This window comes from Urocampus carinirostris, chromosome 16 (assembly GCF_059441175.1).
Source record: "Urocampus carinirostris isolate Australia breed hairy pipefish chromosome 16, RoL_Ucar_1.0, whole genome shotgun sequence".
Taxonomy (NCBI): domain Eukaryota; kingdom Metazoa; phylum Chordata; class Actinopteri; order Syngnathiformes; family Syngnathidae; genus Urocampus; species Urocampus carinirostris.
This window is the reverse complement of record NC_142364.1, coordinates 26,499,586-26,519,092: the sequence shown is the minus strand read 5'-3', so window position 1 is coordinate 26,519,092 and position 19,507 is coordinate 26,499,586. Positions and strand designations below refer to the sequence as shown.

Sequence of the window (19,507 nt, the reverse complement as noted above, 5' to 3'; positions counted from 1 at the left end):
TTCAAGGGTTTTTTCCCCGTTATTTTCAGTTTTCATATTTAACACGAAAAGTTTTAGTGACTTACCGGTAGTCAATTTCCGATTTAAAGCAGATGTGTCAAAAATGCGGCTCGCGTGCCGGATCAGGCCTGCCAAGAGATTGAATCCAGTCCCGAGAGACGACACTGAGAGAAGCGCAGGAGAAACACGAGGTGCAGTTTTTGATATGTCCACTTGATGCCTCCAAACCAGACACCAATCACAAAGCAACAGTAGCTGTAGTTTTTCTATTTCTCCCTTTCTCGTTCTCTCTCACGCTCTCTTTTTCACTGTCTTTCCCTCTTTCCTCTTTTACTCTTTTTCCTCATTCTCTCTTGGTCTTTTCCTTGACCTTTTTTTTCTCTTGTTTTGTGTGTGTGTGTGTTCCTCACCTGCTTTGAATGTCAATCTAACAGGAAGGGGGGGCGTTATGGTTGCAGGAAATTTGCTTTGGATTTTGTCTGTATGAAGTAAGGCGTGGGATTTATAAGTTTTCTTTGTCCCACTCCCTTTCAGGCATTCTACTATTAAGTTATATTTACATGTGCTCATAAGGAATGTTACTGTCTGAAATAAATAAATGAATTTCTGTTTCTCCCTTTTCTCTGTCTAGTTTTCTCTCTTCCTTGTTGTCTAACGTTCTCTTTTTTTCCCTTTTTGCTCTTGATTTCCCTCTCTCTTATTCTGTCATTTTTATTTCTTTCTCTATTTTTCTCTTTCTCTTTTTTCTGTCTTTCTCTTTTGCTTCCCACTTTATCCCTCTCCTTTCTCTCTCTCTTTTAATCTACTAGTCTGGCCTTCACGAGTGTTTTTTTTCTACCATGTGGCTCCAAGCGCACGCCACTTAATTTAAAGCCTTAGCTAACGGTGTGAAAATACTTCATACTCAATTTAAATAAAACAGTATTTATTCAAATAATAAGCTAAAACGGTGGTTGCTGAGTTCCATGATTTAAGCATATGGCCTTTGTCATCTTTGACCTTTTTCCACTATTTCCATCTCTAGCCACTCATGTTAATTGCTTAGCTACAGGCTATGGCTCGACATTATTTTTATTGTTATTGTTAGCTGCACTGTCTAAATTAAACTTGCTTTATTCTGTAGTGTCTTCACAGGCGGTCATGCAAATGAATACCGCTGAGTTCTGTGATAGGGGTCCCCAGGGTTGACAAATTCTGGTTTGCTCTTACGATTTTTAACTGGCCTTTTTACTAGCTTCTTCTGCTTGATTAGCCATTTACAACAGCTCCATCTTCAGCAATTCACTTTTTTCAGCTGCTCTGGGTGTATCCAGCTTGTTGGTCTTTTGTCACTTGCACAACCCTTAGATAAAACCTGTCCTTTGTAACAAAATCAAATTCAAGCAAGAAAAAACAATGCCAGATGGATATTAAGAAAATGTCAGGGAGAGAGAGGTTTGGCCTGACCCGAACGTAATGATTGACATTGTACACCCGACTGGCCCAAAGTTTGTGCCGGGCTTGAGCTTAAGATCTTACCTCTAGGCTGAAAGTGGCAGACAAAACCATTTCCCGATTGCGAAAGTCTTGCTCGATGCGGAATTGTCCGACCTTTCTCTTTTAATTCAACACAACAGTGTGTTTCCTTGTTTAATGGCTGTTGGCATGATCACTTTGGTGTATTACAGGCCCCTAGGGAGCCAGTCATACTTTGTGAAACCACGGACATTTCTCAAGGCTCTCTAACTGGTGTTCAGACGCCAAACCAACAGCTTTCTCGAAGACTAATTTTGCGGCCTCCATGGAGATTTCCGAGCATAGCAAAGACCAATTGGTTAACTGTCATTGGTTAAATTATTAGATGTGAAAGTACACATCTGACAACCAGGGATAGCAGTGAAATGAAGCTGACAGAATATTTGCAACTATTTAAGTATTTATGGACCAAATAAAATTAACATCACATGATTCTGATTTTTAGGCCAGCAGAGAAGGCCCTCATAGCCAGCCAATGCTATGGTGACAAATGAGGCACAGCCTCAGCTGCCTCCCCCTGTCTGCACGTCACAGATACTCTTGTAGTTAAACACCTGCGGAGTTCAAATAGCTATTGAGTTATACAAATCCAATCACAAGCTCCAATACTATTGGTAAACTTGGTGTTGAGTATGTGTAAATCGACACACCATTACAGTAACACACTGTCGTTTGCTTCATATTCATAAGACAAAGACTGTTCACCAAAATGCTTCACAAATGAACTCAATGTTTAGCCTACATGTGCTTGTATACACACATCAGACACAACATGGCACGCAGTTCTTAGTATAGAGCAGGGGCCTCAAGCTCACATTCGAAAGGACAATTGCGGCCCCAGGCTAATAGTTTGAGGACCCTGCCTTTTTATTAAAATTTGAGCGACATTCTGTATGATTTTCCCACTAGATGTCGCTGTATTCTGCCGTGCCACCGAAAACAAGTTCTAAAAGCACAACAGAAGACAAACTATGGAGACTCAAAAGTGACCAAAACGCATCTATCGGTAATTACTTTTGTAAAGATGAGAAATACAAAAAGGAAGAAAAATGTAACAAAATAAGACAAAAGGTAAAACTGAAAAAAGGAGAAAAATATAAAGAGAAAATTAAAAAAAAATCGGAAACTTGCTTTTTTTTGACGGTTTTTGTCTTTAATTCATTCTTATCTTTCATTTTCTCAATTTTACTTTTTTTGGTTTTATTTCCCCTACGTTTTTTCTCCCGTTTTCCCTTATTTCTTCTTCCCATTTTTTTTTCTATTTAAAATATATATATTTTTCCCTCTTTGTCGTTATTTTTTTCGAGAACTGCTGGGTAAAAATTGGAACTAAAAGGGTGCTTTTTGATCTTCTTCTGCCTCTGTAGTTTGCAGTCTTCCTTCGACTAATTTCTGGTTGCACTACACATTACAGCGAGCTTTTGTGGACAAATATAATACACTGTCCCTTTAACAGCAGCGGAATGTGTTTATCAGCGCTGTTTTTGGATCAACCTCACCCAGATCCTAGCTTCAGCAGCCCCCAACTCAATTGAGTTTGAGACCCCTGCTATACAGGTTAATAGTGGAGCAGGCACACAGTACAGTGTGTGTTTGGGTGAACAGCTGCCATTCAGTATTTTCAAGTATGCCAAGCCTTTGGCAAGTTGCAATACTTGCCCTTTGACCACGAGTGGGGGGCGGCTTAGGGTCGTTGCACTTGTGGGCCAAGTGAAACTTGATTGGGGGATGGCGTCCTCCCAAAAATGATGTGTTGAATGTAATGAAAATTATTTCAGAGACTGGTCGCACGCATTGATCTCCTGTATAGTGTAACTTAGATGTAAGTGAATCAATATTGTTTTATTTCAGAACCCTAGAACGTACCACACACAGCAGAAACGCATAGAAGCATTCACTGTCTTTAGTTCCACACACACTGTTCATTTTTACTACACAATAAGATTATTTTTGCATTATTTGTCCTTTTTTATTTGTAATGTGTATTTCTCATGAATAACGACTTTGTAAATCAGAATATCGCAATACTGTTGTTCCCTGCTTAATGTAGCAACGTCCAAAACTAAAGTTCATCAAATTAATCATAACATTTATACAACAAGTATAGAGATTAGTTTTAACGCTGTATTAAGTACAGTGATTTGTTTCTAATATTGTAAACCAACAAAAGAGATTTAATTGGAAGCCAGTTTGTTATTTTAACTGTTGTTTGTTTTTTTGACTATCATCCTTGTTATTGGCCAATCATGTGCATGCTCTTTGATATCCACACCCTTTAGGGCGCATCTGCTTTTTAACATAAAGGGCCTTAGAATGCATTGGAATCCCTTATCTATAGGCTTCTCTACCTGTTCCTGCAAGTTCAAAATCTATTGATGTCTTTCAAGTGGTTGTAGTAACTAAAATGATATAAATCAGAGATGTCGAACACATTTTAGCTGGGGGGCCACATCATAGAAAAGGCAGGCTCGCAGGGGCCAGACTAGTGAATTAAAGACAAAGAAAGAATGAAAGAAGCAGGATGGATAAAAGGTGAGAGAGATGAAAAAGAGAAAGGGAGAAAAACAAGAGAGAAGGGGAGAAAAATGAGAGAGAAAGGAGAGGGCTATCAAATGGAGACAGAGAGAAAGAGAGACAAAACGAGTGAAAAATAGAGAAAGAGAAAAAAATAAAAGGGACATAGAGATAGAGAAAACAAATAGAAAGAGACCGAGAGAAAAATAAAGAGATGGAGAGAAAATGAAAAGAAAAATAGAGATGAAAGAAGTGTGAGATAAGGAGAGACCTGATCGAAAGAAAGAAAGATAGAGAGAAGTGAGATACAAAAGAGAAAGAGGGGTAAAAAGGAGAGAAATGTAGAATGGAGAGAGAAAAATAGAGAAAGAAGAAAGCGAAAGAAAGACAGAGTGAAAAAGAGAAAGAAAAGCATATAGGGTTGCTTTGGGAGTGGTACCTGTTTCTGGTGACATCTGGAGGACGTATTTAAAAATGCTCATTTTTCTCTTGCGCTTCTCTTGGCGTTGTCTCACAGCCAGATTCAAACCCTTGGCTGGCCTAAACCGGCCCACAGGCCGCATGTTTGACACCCCTGATATCGATCAAACATCTACTTGAATCAATTATTTGAAACCAACATATTTGTTCATTTTTGTTCCCCTGTTTTTTTTTTCATAAAGTAGTTGATTTTGATATAGTTGTAATCTTGGATTTGGATGAACAGAGGGTAAATAATCAAAATGAATCAAAAGTCAAAGTGGACGATGTTAGCAAAACAAAAGACTTAAATATGACTAAGAAGTGCGACATTAGAATTGCATCTTTAGTGTCAAAACAAAAGTGAATATCGTCCAGGCAGTGAAGGCCGTCGTGTTTTCGCCTCTCCAGCCGTCCTTCGGTCCGGGTCGGTTTACCCTGGACACACGGCTGTCAGCGCAACTTGAAACCGCAAGCTGCATCTTTCCGTCAAAATCTGGGGTGATGTTCTCCGCTAACACATTGAGAGCTTAATGTCGCTCTTTAGCTTCCACAAAGGCTACTTTTTCCTTAATACAGTTCATGGAATCAACTGTGGGAGTTGTGGTTAATCTTTATCAACTGCTGGCCTTTTCCTGGCTTTTCAAAACAAATCCGGTTTTCCTGGCATCTGATAACAATGGATACCAGCTTTTATGTGATAACATTTGTGAGAAAAAGTATTTCAACATCAAAAAAAGGCACAACACTGGACACACATTTCAAAATATCACACTAACCCTGTTGGGCGCGATACTGAAAAACATCATTGGTTAGTGTTACTAGTTACTCCATTTTAAAAGGAATTCGGCAACCCTCCCCCCAGATTACTGACACCCAAAAGTACCATGTTACTCTGAAAGTAACTTGTTAGAAATTACCGTAGACACTCCCAAAGAAAGTGACCATCTAAAACGGCTTCAAAATAGCATCATAAAACACCTTGCCTGAGACACTCCATATCCATATCCATTATGGCTTTAGACCACTCAAAGATTTACTTCTCTGGGTCCTACCCTTTTTTGCCAAACATGGTGTATTGCAAAAATAATCTTAAATGTAAAAACCCAAATTTTTCACACTTTTACCGTAAACCCTGTTCTCATAGTTGACGAATAGATTCTTCTGTGTAAACCACGGCCCCTATTGACAACTGCTTACCATACATTATTGGAGACACACAACCAAATATGCCCATATAAATTGACCACCTATTTCAGTATTTTGTTTTATAGTTGTAATTACGGCTTGGATGTGAGTGTATAGGTTTGGGAGAGTATCTTCATGATGAAAAAACAATATTTTACTAGCAACGTGTTACAGTACTCCTTACCGAGAAAAGTGATAGCATTCCAGGATCGCATTTATTTGTAACGCGTTAGTCCCAACACTACACACTGATAAACTGTATACATATACATACATACATACATACATACATACATACATACATACATACATACATACATACATATATATATATATATATATATATATATGCTTACCAGTGTTGGGATTAATGTGTTATAAAGTAATATGTTCCTGGAGTGAAAATACCTTTTCAGTAACGAGTACTGGAATGCGTTATTAATAATGAAAATGAATTGTATCTCAACTACCATTACTTAGTGTAGTGTTACTCATTAGATGCAGTAAATGGATTGTAAAGTACTCTCACTGCTAAATTATTCTGCAATCATATTGTCAAATACAACCCTTAATCTGCTAGAAACAACGAGTGGGCATGTTTGTAGCTAACTGATTACAACCAAATACGGTTATGGTGGTGCTGTTTCAAGCACAGAGTATGAGGACCCCGAATTTCTCTTCTCATTTAATTTCTCCCCAGCATACAGTAGATACAACTATAAAATTAAATACTCAAATCAGGGGGTCAGCTTATATGCACATATTTGGTCGTGTGTCCGCAGTAGCGAGCAGTAAACTAAAATTGGGGCAGTGAGGACATGTGGCTTACAACGGAACAACAAAATCAATGTAAGCCCAGGAGTTACTTTAAAATATTTTTGGGGACTTTTTATTTTTTAGAATCATTTTTACCATATGCCAAATCTGGAGAGAAAAAAATGAAAATGTCTTGCACAATACCCAGAAATGGAGATCTTTGAGGGACAAAATGGATATTGTGTGTCTCCGCTAAGAGTTTGTAAAATTGCACAAAGCCAAGAAATGTGAAGAGATCACTGCTTCCACAGATTGGTGTAAATTTTCTCTTCTATTTATTTTAAAGCAGGTGTAGGGGGTCGGTTTCTTTGCGAGTATATACGGTAATTTGTAACTAAATAGTCACTTTCCGAGTAACGCGTTACTTTTTGGTGTCGGTAACTTCGGGAGTGACTGTATTACCGTTATAAATGAGTGAGAAACTGTAATTTATTATTATTTTTCAGGAACACAAACTCAATCGCTCCAGCACAACCCACACATTCCAAATCGGACACTAATGTATATACACGCTCACACATTCGCTTACAAACACGCACAGCATCATCGACACCTCAGCTAAATTTAGCAGGAGTGACAGTGACAGGTGAGCTTCTCATCAAGAAGGGGAAAGAGTTGTCGTTTGAGGGGGGGGGTTGGTTCACCGGGTGTGTTGTTCAGGGAGGGGCAGTAGCATTAGAGTCCTCTGGTTCTGGACTACATCTTCTGAGCCTGCTCGGGACCCTCGCCACTTGTAGGTCGTGCCTCCTAAAGCCAGCTGGCCTGGCTTGCCCAGTGGTTTTAAGACCTGGAATCGAACGGGGGACTCACGGCTGGACCTGAAAGCGCTTCTTCCTGGTGAAGATCACGCTGCAGTGAGTCCACATCCCCACACTTTTCATCTAGAAAGAAGTGGCTTAAAAAGAGTGGATTTTTACAGTGACAGCCTAGCTTGTTATCGGTTTGCTGGTTTAGTGTGTTCTTGTTTCGGCCATTTTGTGTGACGGTGTACAACAGGTCGCAATGTTACAGATTGATTTTGGTGCTTTGAATTTGTGGGGAAATCAGCATTCCCAATTTGGTTGTGCTGCTGGTGGGGAGGGGCGTGAGTGCCTTCTAAACTGGGAGGGGCCTACCCGGGTCAATTAGGGCCAGGAATCTAGTAATTCAGGGGTATAGGGGGTGTTTACCATATTGTGTGGACTGCTTGTCCTTGTAACAATATTTCGAGGGTGATGAATATTGGCCCTTTAGGAGTTTTTACTATCATTTTAGGGGCCCTTTGTCCTTATAAGGACATTTTGGTGGGCCCCACTCATCTAGACCAGTGTTTTTCTACCAGTGTGCTGAGAGATCTTGTCTAGTGTGCGGCAGGACATTTCACAACTTTATCCTTTCAAAAAAAACATGCCATTGTTCAGTATCTTTGCTTTTTCCATAAATCAGCTGAGTAACTGTAACATACATCCATATCAATAGGTGGCAGCAGATATTTTTTTTTTCTCATTATCTACTAATTACCTGCTCACGAGCTGGCACAGTATATTACAATTTATATTTTATTTCATGGACCTGTGTAGGATTGCACAAAATATTTTACCAAAAAAAACCAAAAAAGTTAGAACCTACTACTAAACAAAAAAAAAGTCGTTTCATCGTTTTTTCCACCCAGTGTTGAATAACTTTTTGGCGCTAATTTTAAAAAGACAATTTTCGGACCTACACTTTATTTTCATTTAAGGGATATTGTGTATTATCTAGCGCCTTCTATTGGTAAAAAAAAAGTAAATATTTAATTAAAATAACTCGGTAGCCTCGATGGTAGGGCGCCCGCTCTGAGACTGGGAGGTCGCTGGTTCAAGCCTCGGCCGAGTCATACCTAAGGCTTACAACATTGGTACTCATTGCCTCCCTGCTTGGCGCTCAGCATTAAGGGTTGGAATTGGGGGGTTTGGTCACCTAATGACTAAAATGGCTGCGGCTGCATCGTCTCGCTACAGTTTAACTACCTGTATACGGGTCAGGTGTATCGACATTTCGTTCTGTGTGCATTGTTACAAAGAATGACAATAAAAGTAAATTCTTCTCTTCTAAAAACGGTATTAGTTTGATAATTTGCAAACATACATTAACTGTCAAACAAACGTGCACTTTTTAAAATTCTTGTGTGACAACAAATCTGCATTTATTTGACATAACATAACCCTCACCTAGAGGGAGTTGACAGAATGGCGGCCATTTTTCTGCTACGATACCCCCAAACCCGTCAAAAAAAAAGCTTGTAGAAGGCTGGAAGAAAATGAAAAATGGTGTGGTTTGGTCACTTTGACTCTCCATACTTTGTATTCTTTGTGTTTTGAGGAACTCGTTTACGGTTCTACGACACAATATGCCGACATCAGGTGTTAACAACGCCCAACTGAGTTCAAAGAACCTTTTTAAAAAAAATTCCACTGCACTTATCTGCTTTTATCTTGCCTTTAGCACTGCTGTTCCAGGACTCGCAACACATTAAGAAACAGGAAAGGGCAGAGGGGGGAGGAGGGGTGGATAGTGATTTCATGCTCATTCCCGGGTTTTTTGTTCGTGTAGCCTGAAAATGGTAAAAGTAAAAAAAGGCCTGTTTAAAGTACAATCTAAACACCAACCCTAACCCCCCACCAAGATGAAAAAAATAAGAGTTTATTAGTACTTAAGGAATGAGCTGACTCAGCCTGCGATGGTAACTTTAAGCCAGGATATGGCGGCAGAGAGTCGGAAAATTTTTGAGAACTTCACCTTTAAGTATTATTAAAGGTTTTTTTCTAAGTTTTCTTTTCTAAAATGAAGTAAAGAGGGGAAAAAATGGCTCATAATGTAGTTAAATCCCAAAAAACATCAAAATTATTTAACAAAATGACTTACTTGAATTACTTCCTCAGCCTCACTGATCACAAAAGCTTTATACTCTCAATTTAGGCTACATGATTAAAAAACATGAAACTAATTTTCAAATATTTTCCACAGACAGGGTGCCTCGAGATTAGTTGAGGAAAAAAATTGTGCCTGGTTTAAATTTGGAGTTTGGTTAAGTATGAAATGCTAATTTTTTACCAACTAAATTAATATCTGTTAACTTCAGCCAGTTGCTCCTCATCCTACTCCGGGAATACTACTGCAGTACTATTACAAGAATACTGCATAAATACTCCAATAACCCTACCAAGGTAAATAGTACAAAAATACTACTTATGAAACACTACAAAAATACAACTACAGTAATACTACAAAAATACTCCTGTAGGAAAACAACAAGGATACCACAGAAATAGTACCAGAAATACTTAAAAAAAAACAATACAGAATTACTTCAAAAACAAAACTGCTGTAATACTACAAAAATACAACAGAAATACAACTACAAAATACTACTGCAGAAATACTACAAAATAATACTGTAAGTATAATATATGATATGATATAGTACAAAATACATCTACAGTAACACTGCAAAAATAACTACTGCAGAAAAACAACAAGGATACTACAGAAATAGTACCAAACATACTTAAAGAATCCTACACAGAAATACTACAAAAATATAACTACTGTAATACTACAAAATTACAACAGAAAAACAACTATAAAATACTACTGCAGAAATACTACAAAAATACTAATGTAAGTACAATACAAGTATACTACAGAAATACTAAACAATCCTACTATGAAAAAAGTACAAACATACAACTTATTAAATAGTACAAAAATACAACTACCATAATACTACAAAAATACTTGTACTACTACAAAAACAACAAGGATACTAAAGATATAGGGGCGGCAGTAGCTCAGGAGGTAGAGCGCTCGTCTTGGGATCAAGGGATCCCAGTTCGAATCCCGGCTCGTTGCGTGTTACATGTCGAAGTGTCCTTGGGTAAGACACTGAACCCCTAATACCCCCAATAAGCAGGTTAGCGCCTCACATGGCTGCAAGGCTGCTATTGGGAAATGTGGAGCACATTGTAAAGCGCTTTGGGAAGTCATTGACTTGAAAAGCGCTATATAAATGCAAATCATTTCATTTCATTTCATATAGTACCATAAGTACTTTAAAAATCCCACTACAGTAATACTACAAAATACTACAGAAGAAATACTACTAATATACTACTGTACATATAATACAAGTATACTACATAAATACTACAATAATCCCAATAAGGAAATAGTGCAAAAATAAAACTACCGTAATGCTAGAAAAATACACAGAAATACTACAGAAATCCTACTTTAAAATGTTACTGCAGAATTGCTACAGGGTTACTACAATATACAACTGCAGAACTACTACAAGAATACTGCAGAAATACTACAAAAATCTTACGTTAACATCTACTCTGTTAATGATTGCAATTCCCTTTATTCTAAATCTTACAAACTCAACACAGCACCTATTTACTCACAGCAAGACTGATTATGTAGAATAAAAACAAAGATAATTTGTGGGAACGCGTTTATTTTATTTACCGAATAAACAACACAAACCTTTCAGCATAGTTCTTATTTCTTTTCCCAGTTACAGTAAATGTGGTGTTGCTTATTATAATTAGCAATATATATAGAAAAGAAATCCCATACAGAACATTTCAAACGATCATAGGATGTATAACTACAGGGGCGAAAGAATAAATTGATAGGTATGTATTTGGCAAATTTTGGATTATGGCATTAAATCTCTCACTATGATTCCTCGTGAACCTGCACTAAATAAGATATCCAGTAAGCGGCGCTAATGTCCAAACAAAAAGTGCTCCCGTCCTACTTGTTGAAACAGTTTTGTCCCGTAACTTGAGTGACGTCACTGATTATTTTTTTTGCACGATTGTGCTCATTTCCTGGACGTGCGTGCGCGTGTCCGTTGTCCAGGTGCTTGCGTGCGCGTGACCCGGGTTGGATCACCGCTGGACGGACTATCAGGGACGAGCACAAAAAAACAACAACAACTTGTGGCGGGAACGTCATGCTGCATTAAAGACGCGTCAGAGGTGAGACACGCAGCTAACCCCTCGTGCGCGTGCACGTGACCACACGCTCCCACGCATGCACACGCGCGAACGCCTCATGAGGGATAATCCACTCCCTCACGTTTGGGTGGTCCTTGAACGCATCGCGAGTCGTGTTGGAGACAGCTAGCGCGTCTGTGGGACTTTTTGTTTTTGCCGTTTGCTTGCTGAGCTGTAGCCGGGTTGTGCGTGGACTTGCAACCGGTACCGGATCGCTTGGTTCCGGCAAGACTTTGGACACATGCCGCCAGGAGCAACTTTGACTCGGTAAGTCAGTTATCAATGAACAATTTAAATCAGGAGTCTTTAAGCTGAGAGCTACTTTTTGTTACCAACTAGCGCAAAAAGCACACAGTTTGACGTGCCTTGATAAGAACGTATTGTGTTATTACTATGTTGTTACAATGTTATTAACAGGTTAATTATTGGAAGTTAGGTTAAATCGACTCCGTCAACTACTAAAAACATTTGCCGAGAAAACCACAATGACCCGGCATCCCTGATTTAAATCCATTAAGTAATATTATTTTTTATTTTAATTATTACTTGGGTTGTAATTTTGGTCATGGTCATATGTTACGTTGATCAATCATCACTGCTTATTATAACAGATATGCTCTTGATTTAGTGGTTTATTAAGTACCATAAATCCAGAGAAAGGGACGCACCTAAAATGAAACCCAAATGACCAAAAATATGAATGTGTGCCTTATAACTCGGTGCACCGTATATTGCGCAAAATACTTTATTTATACAAGTTACTACGAACAGTTTTACGGTATACTACCGTATTTGTCCAATGGTAGAGCAATCGCAGACCGAAGTTACAAAACATCGTATGTAACGGGAATCAAACCCGTATTGTAGTGCTCTCGATACTTTACCACTGGACCACCAGTGATACAGATGACATGCAAAAAGGCATTATCCATTATCACACTTTTTTAAATCCCAGTGCCAGAAACGAATGTGAGCAAATGGAGAAAACAAATGTAATCCTGGATGGTATAAATAAACGCAAAGTCCAATTCATCATCAAATACACAGTTGTTTCCCTCGTGTTGCTTTTTTGCCTGTATTCATATCTTTCAGGGAGCCTTTTTCTTTTGTCCATTTTGTAACATTAGTTTCTGGCACCGTCAGTAATAATTTTATGATAAGGAAATAGAGTGTAAAGCCTTTTCTAATGTCAACTGTATTGCTAGAAGTTTGATGATCAGGTTTTGCCGCTCCCGCTGGCGCGCCTGGGCTTCATTCCCGATGCGTACAATGTTTTGCGATTTAGGTCAGATGATAAATCCCACCGTTCCTGTTTCAAATATGCAACGGTTATACACCAATAATTACGGTATCATTCACTGTAGTCAAATGAGCCTTATATTTGAAAACAAGTATGACAGGAGACTATTTTTTGTGACATGCGCTTTATAATCCGTCACACCTTATGGTGGGCGAAATACCGAATATTTTACGTACAAATTCATAAAAAAATTGAACCTAGTGCTACATTTAGCCGAGTCATGCAAGTGTCGATTATGTGGGTAAAGTTTCAATTCATTTTTATGTGTGTTAAGAATGTGGAATCCACATGTTCCATTGTGTTGCCTTCGGGAACCCTCAGTGTCAGTCACCTTGGTTTTGTTTTATACATCAATCTTTCTCAACTTTTTGTTTTGAGTGTTAAAAAAAGTATCTATGAGGATCTTTGACATTGAAAACTGGTGAGGAAAAACATCTTGTCTTGTTGGCAGATCATTTTGTTAGCTGTAGATTTACAATGTGACTGTCTTTCCAGTAATGTTAGTATTATTTATTTTACTATGTTTTATTTACATTTTTCTTATAAACGAAAACGCTTAATGGATTATTCATTTAAAGACCATATGTTCACCTGAGGTAATGTTAAGTTTATCTTTTGAGTATTAATTTAACACCTTTTCTAAGTACACTTATAATAACCAGTGTTAGGCTTCCATTTTACCTAAAAAACTGCTACAGGCAGATCCCTGATTTAATTTTATTTCCCTCAGTGTTTATTATTTTAATAGAAAAAAATGGTAGTTACTGTATATTCTTAAAAGTACTGTAATATAATTATCAAATTGTTTATCAAGTGTTTGACTTAACACCTTTACTACGTAACAATTAAAATAACCAGTGTTAAACTTTTAACACTTCCTCAGTGAACATATGGTCCTTATCGATGAGTGTTAAATGAACACTAGTTATGTTCCCATGTTGACATGTGTGTACAGTATTTATTTTAGCAAAAAAAGTCAAAAACACCTGTAAAAAAAAAAGAAAAATGGGAAAAATATGTAATAATTACGGTATTTCTTAGGATATAACTTCATATTTTTCTTCGACGAAGGGGGAAAAAAACAAAAAATAAAACGGTTATCTGCTTTTGGGACTTTTTGCAAGTGTTTTGCCAGTAAAATGGAAGCAAGTGATGTGATATGTCATCGATGATACTTTTCATATTCTTAAAGGGACAGTGTGTATTATTTGAACGCTGGACGACGCTTTATTGTGTAGTGCAACTGAAAACGAGTGCTAAAAAGCACAGGGTAGAATACAAACTCCGGCGGCTCAAATGAACATTTTTTTTTCATTTGCCCAGCCTTTAGTGGGGTTTTTATTTTTGGGAGTACATGTAGCAGCAAGACGGTAGATAGGTATGTCACCTTCCTATGTGTGAGGCTCATGATATGTCAAATAAATACAAACTTCTTGATCTACGACTATTTAAAATGCAAGTGTATGTATTAGTTCATGTATGTTTTTTTTTAAAACGTATGTATATTTTTCGAATTATTATGTTTCAAGGTGGGCAGCACGGCGGAGCTGTGGTTAGCGCGTGTGCGGCACAGTTCTGAGGTCATGAGATCGAATCTCCTCTGTGGAGTTTGCAAGTTCTCCCCGTGCTTGCCTGGGTTTCCTCGGGGCACTCCGGATTCCCCCACATTCCAAAAACGTGCATGCTAGGTTAATTGGCCGGTCCAAATAGTTCCTAGTGTATGAGAAGGGGTGAGTAGTCTGTCTCTGTGTGGCTGGCAACCAGTTCAGGGTGTGCCCTGCCCACTGCCCAAAGATAGCTGGGATAGGCTCGAGCACCCCCGTGACCCTACTGAGGATAAGCGGTCTAGATAGTGGATGGATGGATGGATGTTTCAAGGTACCCTTTAAAGCAGCCCATGACAAAATAATGTGCGTTCTGACTTGTAACTGGTCCTATGTTGTCATATTTCTTTCCTGATAACCTTATGACCAGTTCAGGGCGGATTATTTTCCTTTGCAATAGTCAAATGAGCTGTAATGAGTGACTGGTCGGCAGGCTTATGAGTCCTCGGCAGGTTTGAGGAATATGCGAAGCTGGAGTTGCTTGCGTAAACTATTTGATCAGCGCTTGATCGCTCCCCATGACAGCCCAGCAAAGCAGCTGTGGGCTATTTTTATACGCATCCTAAAATAAAAAGTGAACTTTTTACCCCAAATCACGAGGACAAAACAACACAAAACCCCGCAAAAAAAGCCGGTCTTCCTTCCTGGTGACCATGTGAGTTTTTCACGAGTGGTAATGACACGTCAAGCCAAACAGGAAGTGAACTCATGTGCAAGAAACAATCAACTATAAACAATAAACGATAAACAATAAGAGACTTGCTAAGCTAGCTGTGCCCAAACAGCTCTGGCGGGCTCCCTGACGGCATTTTTGTCGTTTTACAAGAAAGGGATTTCTCGTTTTCCCGGTGTTTTTATCATGGACACGTGTCTGGCGGAATGTATTGTGGTGTGAGAATGAAGTCACCTCTAGTTTTGAAATGTATTGATTAAAATAACGTAGTTCAACAAGTTATGCCTGAGTACTGATAAAACCCTTCTTTTCTTTGAAATTTGGTTACTCTCTGGTCCCATCTGCTGGCTCAAAGTCTTGATCGCAGCCTCACTCAGCTTATTTATGAGGCAGGTGCAAGTACTCGCATTTCTGAGACACACTCGAAAAAATATATATATTTTTGCAAGGTTAAGGTAGGCATTCAGACTGCATTTGAAAGCCATTTTCTTACTCTCACCATTTTCATGCTACACTGACAAATGGAAAAAAAAATGAAGACACTCATGATGTCTCTCCAGCACTCCCCTCAGGCCCCACTCCTCGAACCTAATATATTTCACCCCGAACAGCTCTGCTAAAAGTAAGATAAAAGCAGATAGTGGCGGTGGAAAATAAAACATATGGTCACTGATATCAGTTGGACATTGTTAACGCATACTTAATAGAGAAAATATTAAACTTTTCATGGACACCACAAACGACGCACCCCACCTATAAGGGATTGCCACTTGCGATGGTAACCAATATCAGTATTGGCTGCCCTCTACTGGTTGTTTTCCAGTCTTCAACTAGAAATATAATATTTGAACACTAGATGTTGCAATATTGTGTAGTGCAATCAAAAGCAAGGAAGAATACAAACTACTGAGACTCAAAGTGATACCTGAGTACCGATATAACCCTACTTTAATGTACCGGTATTTGTAACATAACCAATACCAGTGTCGGCTGCCCTCAATTGGCTGGTTTCCAGTCAGCAACTAGAAATCAGAGGAATGATACACTTCCATTCATTTCACACAACCTCTACGGGACACTGTGTAATATTTGCCGCTTTATTGTGTAGGTAAATCGAAAACGAGTGTTAAAAAGTACTACAAACTACTGAGACTTTTTTGAAGACAATATCATGTTAAGGTTGAAAAAGTTTTTTTCTCGGGGGTAAAAACATTTTAATGTGCTATCAGTATCCACAACTCAACTCTTGAGTATCAATTTTGTATAATAATGATGCCAACCTTTTTATATAGTATCAACACTTGCAAAAGTGGCTGATACCCATATCAGCTGCCCTCTAGTGATCATGATCAGGAACTGGAAATTGGAGGATTCTAAAGTCATTAATGAGACATTGTGTATTGTCTAGCGTCTTCTTGTGGTAAAAATGACCTAATTCAAATAAAAACATCATTGATCTGGAAAAAAAAAGCAAAAATACATGAAATATTATATACTGTATGTGTTTTTAAAAGTTATTATAAGTCAAAAAATGTGCATTCATTTTACGTAACATGAGGCTCACCTAGAGGGAGCTGACATAATTCAGGTACACCAAAAACTAAAAACCTCGTGAAAGGCTATACAAAAAAAAAAAAAATAAAAATTGTGCAGTTTGATCACTTTGAGTTCCATAGTTCTTCCTTGTACTTTGTAGCACTTGTTTTCTGTTGTACTACAGAATACAGCGACCTCTACTGGTCAAAAATTACAGGGTTCCTTTTGGTAACATTTTATAATCTGTATTTTTTCCTAAGTCATGGCAATCACAAAAAATGATTCTGTCAATTTAGGCAACATGATTATTTAAGCTAAAGGAACATGAAACTATCATTTTTAAGTATTTTTTATGAAAAATTTGTGCACTGGCTTAAAAAAAGATTGAGAAAACACTGATCTAAACTGTGTCCCTTTAATTTTTACAGTTTTTACAATTTACAAGTTAATTTTGGGATTGAAATTTATTTGTTTTCTTTTAAATTAGCCATCAATCTTGTGGGGGGCTAGCGGGTTGTCCCGGTACCATTGGTATTCAATATTTATATCAATGACTACACAAGAGTTAAATATTAGTATTGTCTGAAAAGTGGTTCTAAATTGCATATAACTATTATCAGATGTCTTTTTACGATCAGCAATTAAAATGAGAAGACTATATCATTATTATCGTTTTGAGATTTTTAAAGATTTTTTTCATATATTCATCAATTTTTGTGGGGAATTATTTTGTAGAGTGGTATCGGTGTCAATAACCATCATATATGTATATCATTGTTACGTATTCGTATACAATTTGCAAAGTCACAAACTCGGTTTTGTTTGTTTCTTTGTGTAACGGCTTGGAGGCGGGGCTTGGCGTCAGCGGCTGCCAACTAAAGCTGCTCCCTCGTGTTTGTGTTTGTGCTCGTGTGCGTACATCCTGTTAACCTGGCGACCCGCCGCTTAAGAGTCGTGCTTGTATGCCATTCACATGGCACTCGAACACGCGCACAAACACGGACGCCGCTTTGCTGTCAGACGCTCAAGTGATGCTCGTGCGTTTGTTGTACCGACAATTGTCAATATGTCATTTTTCGGCCTTCTTCAATAGTAGGACACTTTGGTCTCATCCATGTTAACGGTGGGGGTGTCGTTTGAGGTGTCCTTAAAAAGTTGAAAAAATAATATTTTCTCTTATTTAGTATGTTTGAGTTAACAATGCCCAACTAAGTTCAAAGAGCCCTTATATTTTTTTTTCCACAGCACCTATCTGCTTTTATCTAACTTTAAGCAAAGCTGTTCTGGCCGCGGAACACATTAGGTAGGAGGAATGGGCGTAAAGAGTGGGGTGGAAATTAACTTCGTCGGTGTTTTTTTCTTCTTTCTATTTGTTAGTGTGGAATTTAATTGGTGAAAGTATGAAGAGTTCATTCGAGCGCGTCTACAAAATTCACATACTCACACATGCATTATGAATGAGCTGCAATCATGGCCAGGAGATTGCGTCAGACAGGTTACAAAGTACAAAGAAATTAAACGAAAAAATGTGTGTTGGAATGGGTTTATAAAAGATTACTCGTTCTGCCATATGTAGGAATAAATGTATAAATATTTACAAATCTTAGATATATAAAATAAATGAACGCATAAATAAATCACATAATACCTAAGTATATGACAAAATGCAATTCATGCATAAATTCATTCATTCTGTCATAATTTTTTTGGTTTATATTGTCACAACAAAATGTTATGAAGGGGCGGGTCAAACTGGCTGAGCTTTTCACCTATTGGTTGTGCAATGCCTTTGTTCACTGATCAAACAAAAGGTGAAAAGCTCAGGCAAGTGGGCTGGCTGCCTCCTCATTCGGATAACATTCTGTTGTGACAAAATACACTACAAAATAAATAACAAATACTGTAATAAAATATTGACAAAATAAAATGCATATATGAATAAATACATTCAATTTAAATATATCTAATCTAATAACATAAAGTACTTTATAAATTCTGATTTATATGTGTGTTTATATGTGACTTATAGGCTCTGAAACGGCTAAATGGAGCTTTGTGAAAATGTACACAGTTGTACTTTAGGCCTCCGTGAGTGTCTTTAGCTAGGTTTCCTGGCAAGACACCCCTAATCAATACCTTCAAAATTATTAAACATGCTTTCGTGTGGTCTGCTGTCGTGGGATCTCTACCACCCTCTGGCGGCCAAATTGGGTAATGTAGCTACTGACCACCAATCACTCCAAGCAGGTGAATCCAATCTTCTATTAACCCGGCAACATCAGGCCATTATGCTTATGGCATATATCAGTAGGTATTTATTTACTTATCCATTTATTTCTACACATGGCAGGATTGGTCCTCCATAGTTTGCCTGAGTCTAGTTTGTTGTTTTTTTTCCCCACGCCCACAAATTTGAGGCGCAAATCCAAAAGTGTGTTAATGCAACCCGGGAAGATGCCCGTGGGGATTAGACGGGCGTGTTCCCTGGATGAGTGGCGGCTTGTCTTTGCGTGCGACAGTCCGTTCAAAATCCGCGCTCACCTGTGAGTCTTGGGTGTAACATGTCGGCTTTCTTGCTTGCGTTTCAGACGTGTGTGGTCGCCGGCTGAAAAATAAGACGAGTGGACAACGAAACAGGGCAAAAAGAGGAGAGGAAATTCCAAAAATGGGCAGGAAGAAGATTCAGATTGCCCGCATCGTGGATGAACGCAACAGACATGTAAGCACCAAAACATTCTCGAAACAAATGTAATTTCTGCAGCCAGGTCCAGAGTCCGACCCCTAGGCCTGTTACGGCCCGTGATCAAATTTTGTCCTGGCCTGCGGCCTCTGTCATAAAATTAATAAAACCTGGCCGTCCAGTAATGTTGACCACAGT

The 19,507-nt window shown here is 38.3% G+C and overlaps 1 protein-coding gene across 4 annotated transcripts in view; it reads left to right on the top strand.

Annotated features, from left to right (window-relative positions):
* Nucleotides 1-7,237: 7,237 nt before the first annotated feature.
* The window catches only part of LOC148350871 (myocyte-specific enhancer factor 2C-like), a 48,886-nt gene continuing 36,616 nt past the window's right edge, over nt 7,238-19,507 (top strand). For 2 of the 4 annotated variants that reach the window (XM_088355654.1, XM_088355653.1), the window contains exons 1-2: nt 19,006-19,147; nt 19,218-19,348. In XM_088355654.1, the coding sequence (XP_088211780.1) occupies nt 19,069-19,147; nt 19,218-19,348 (210 nt within the window). In that variant the 5' untranslated portion in view covers nt 19,006-19,068. Of the gene's footprint in view, nt 7,347-11,456; nt 11,784-19,005; nt 19,148-19,217; nt 19,349-19,507 lie in introns of those variants that run through there. The other 2 variants (XM_088355656.1, XM_088355655.1) reach the window with 2 other exon arrangements.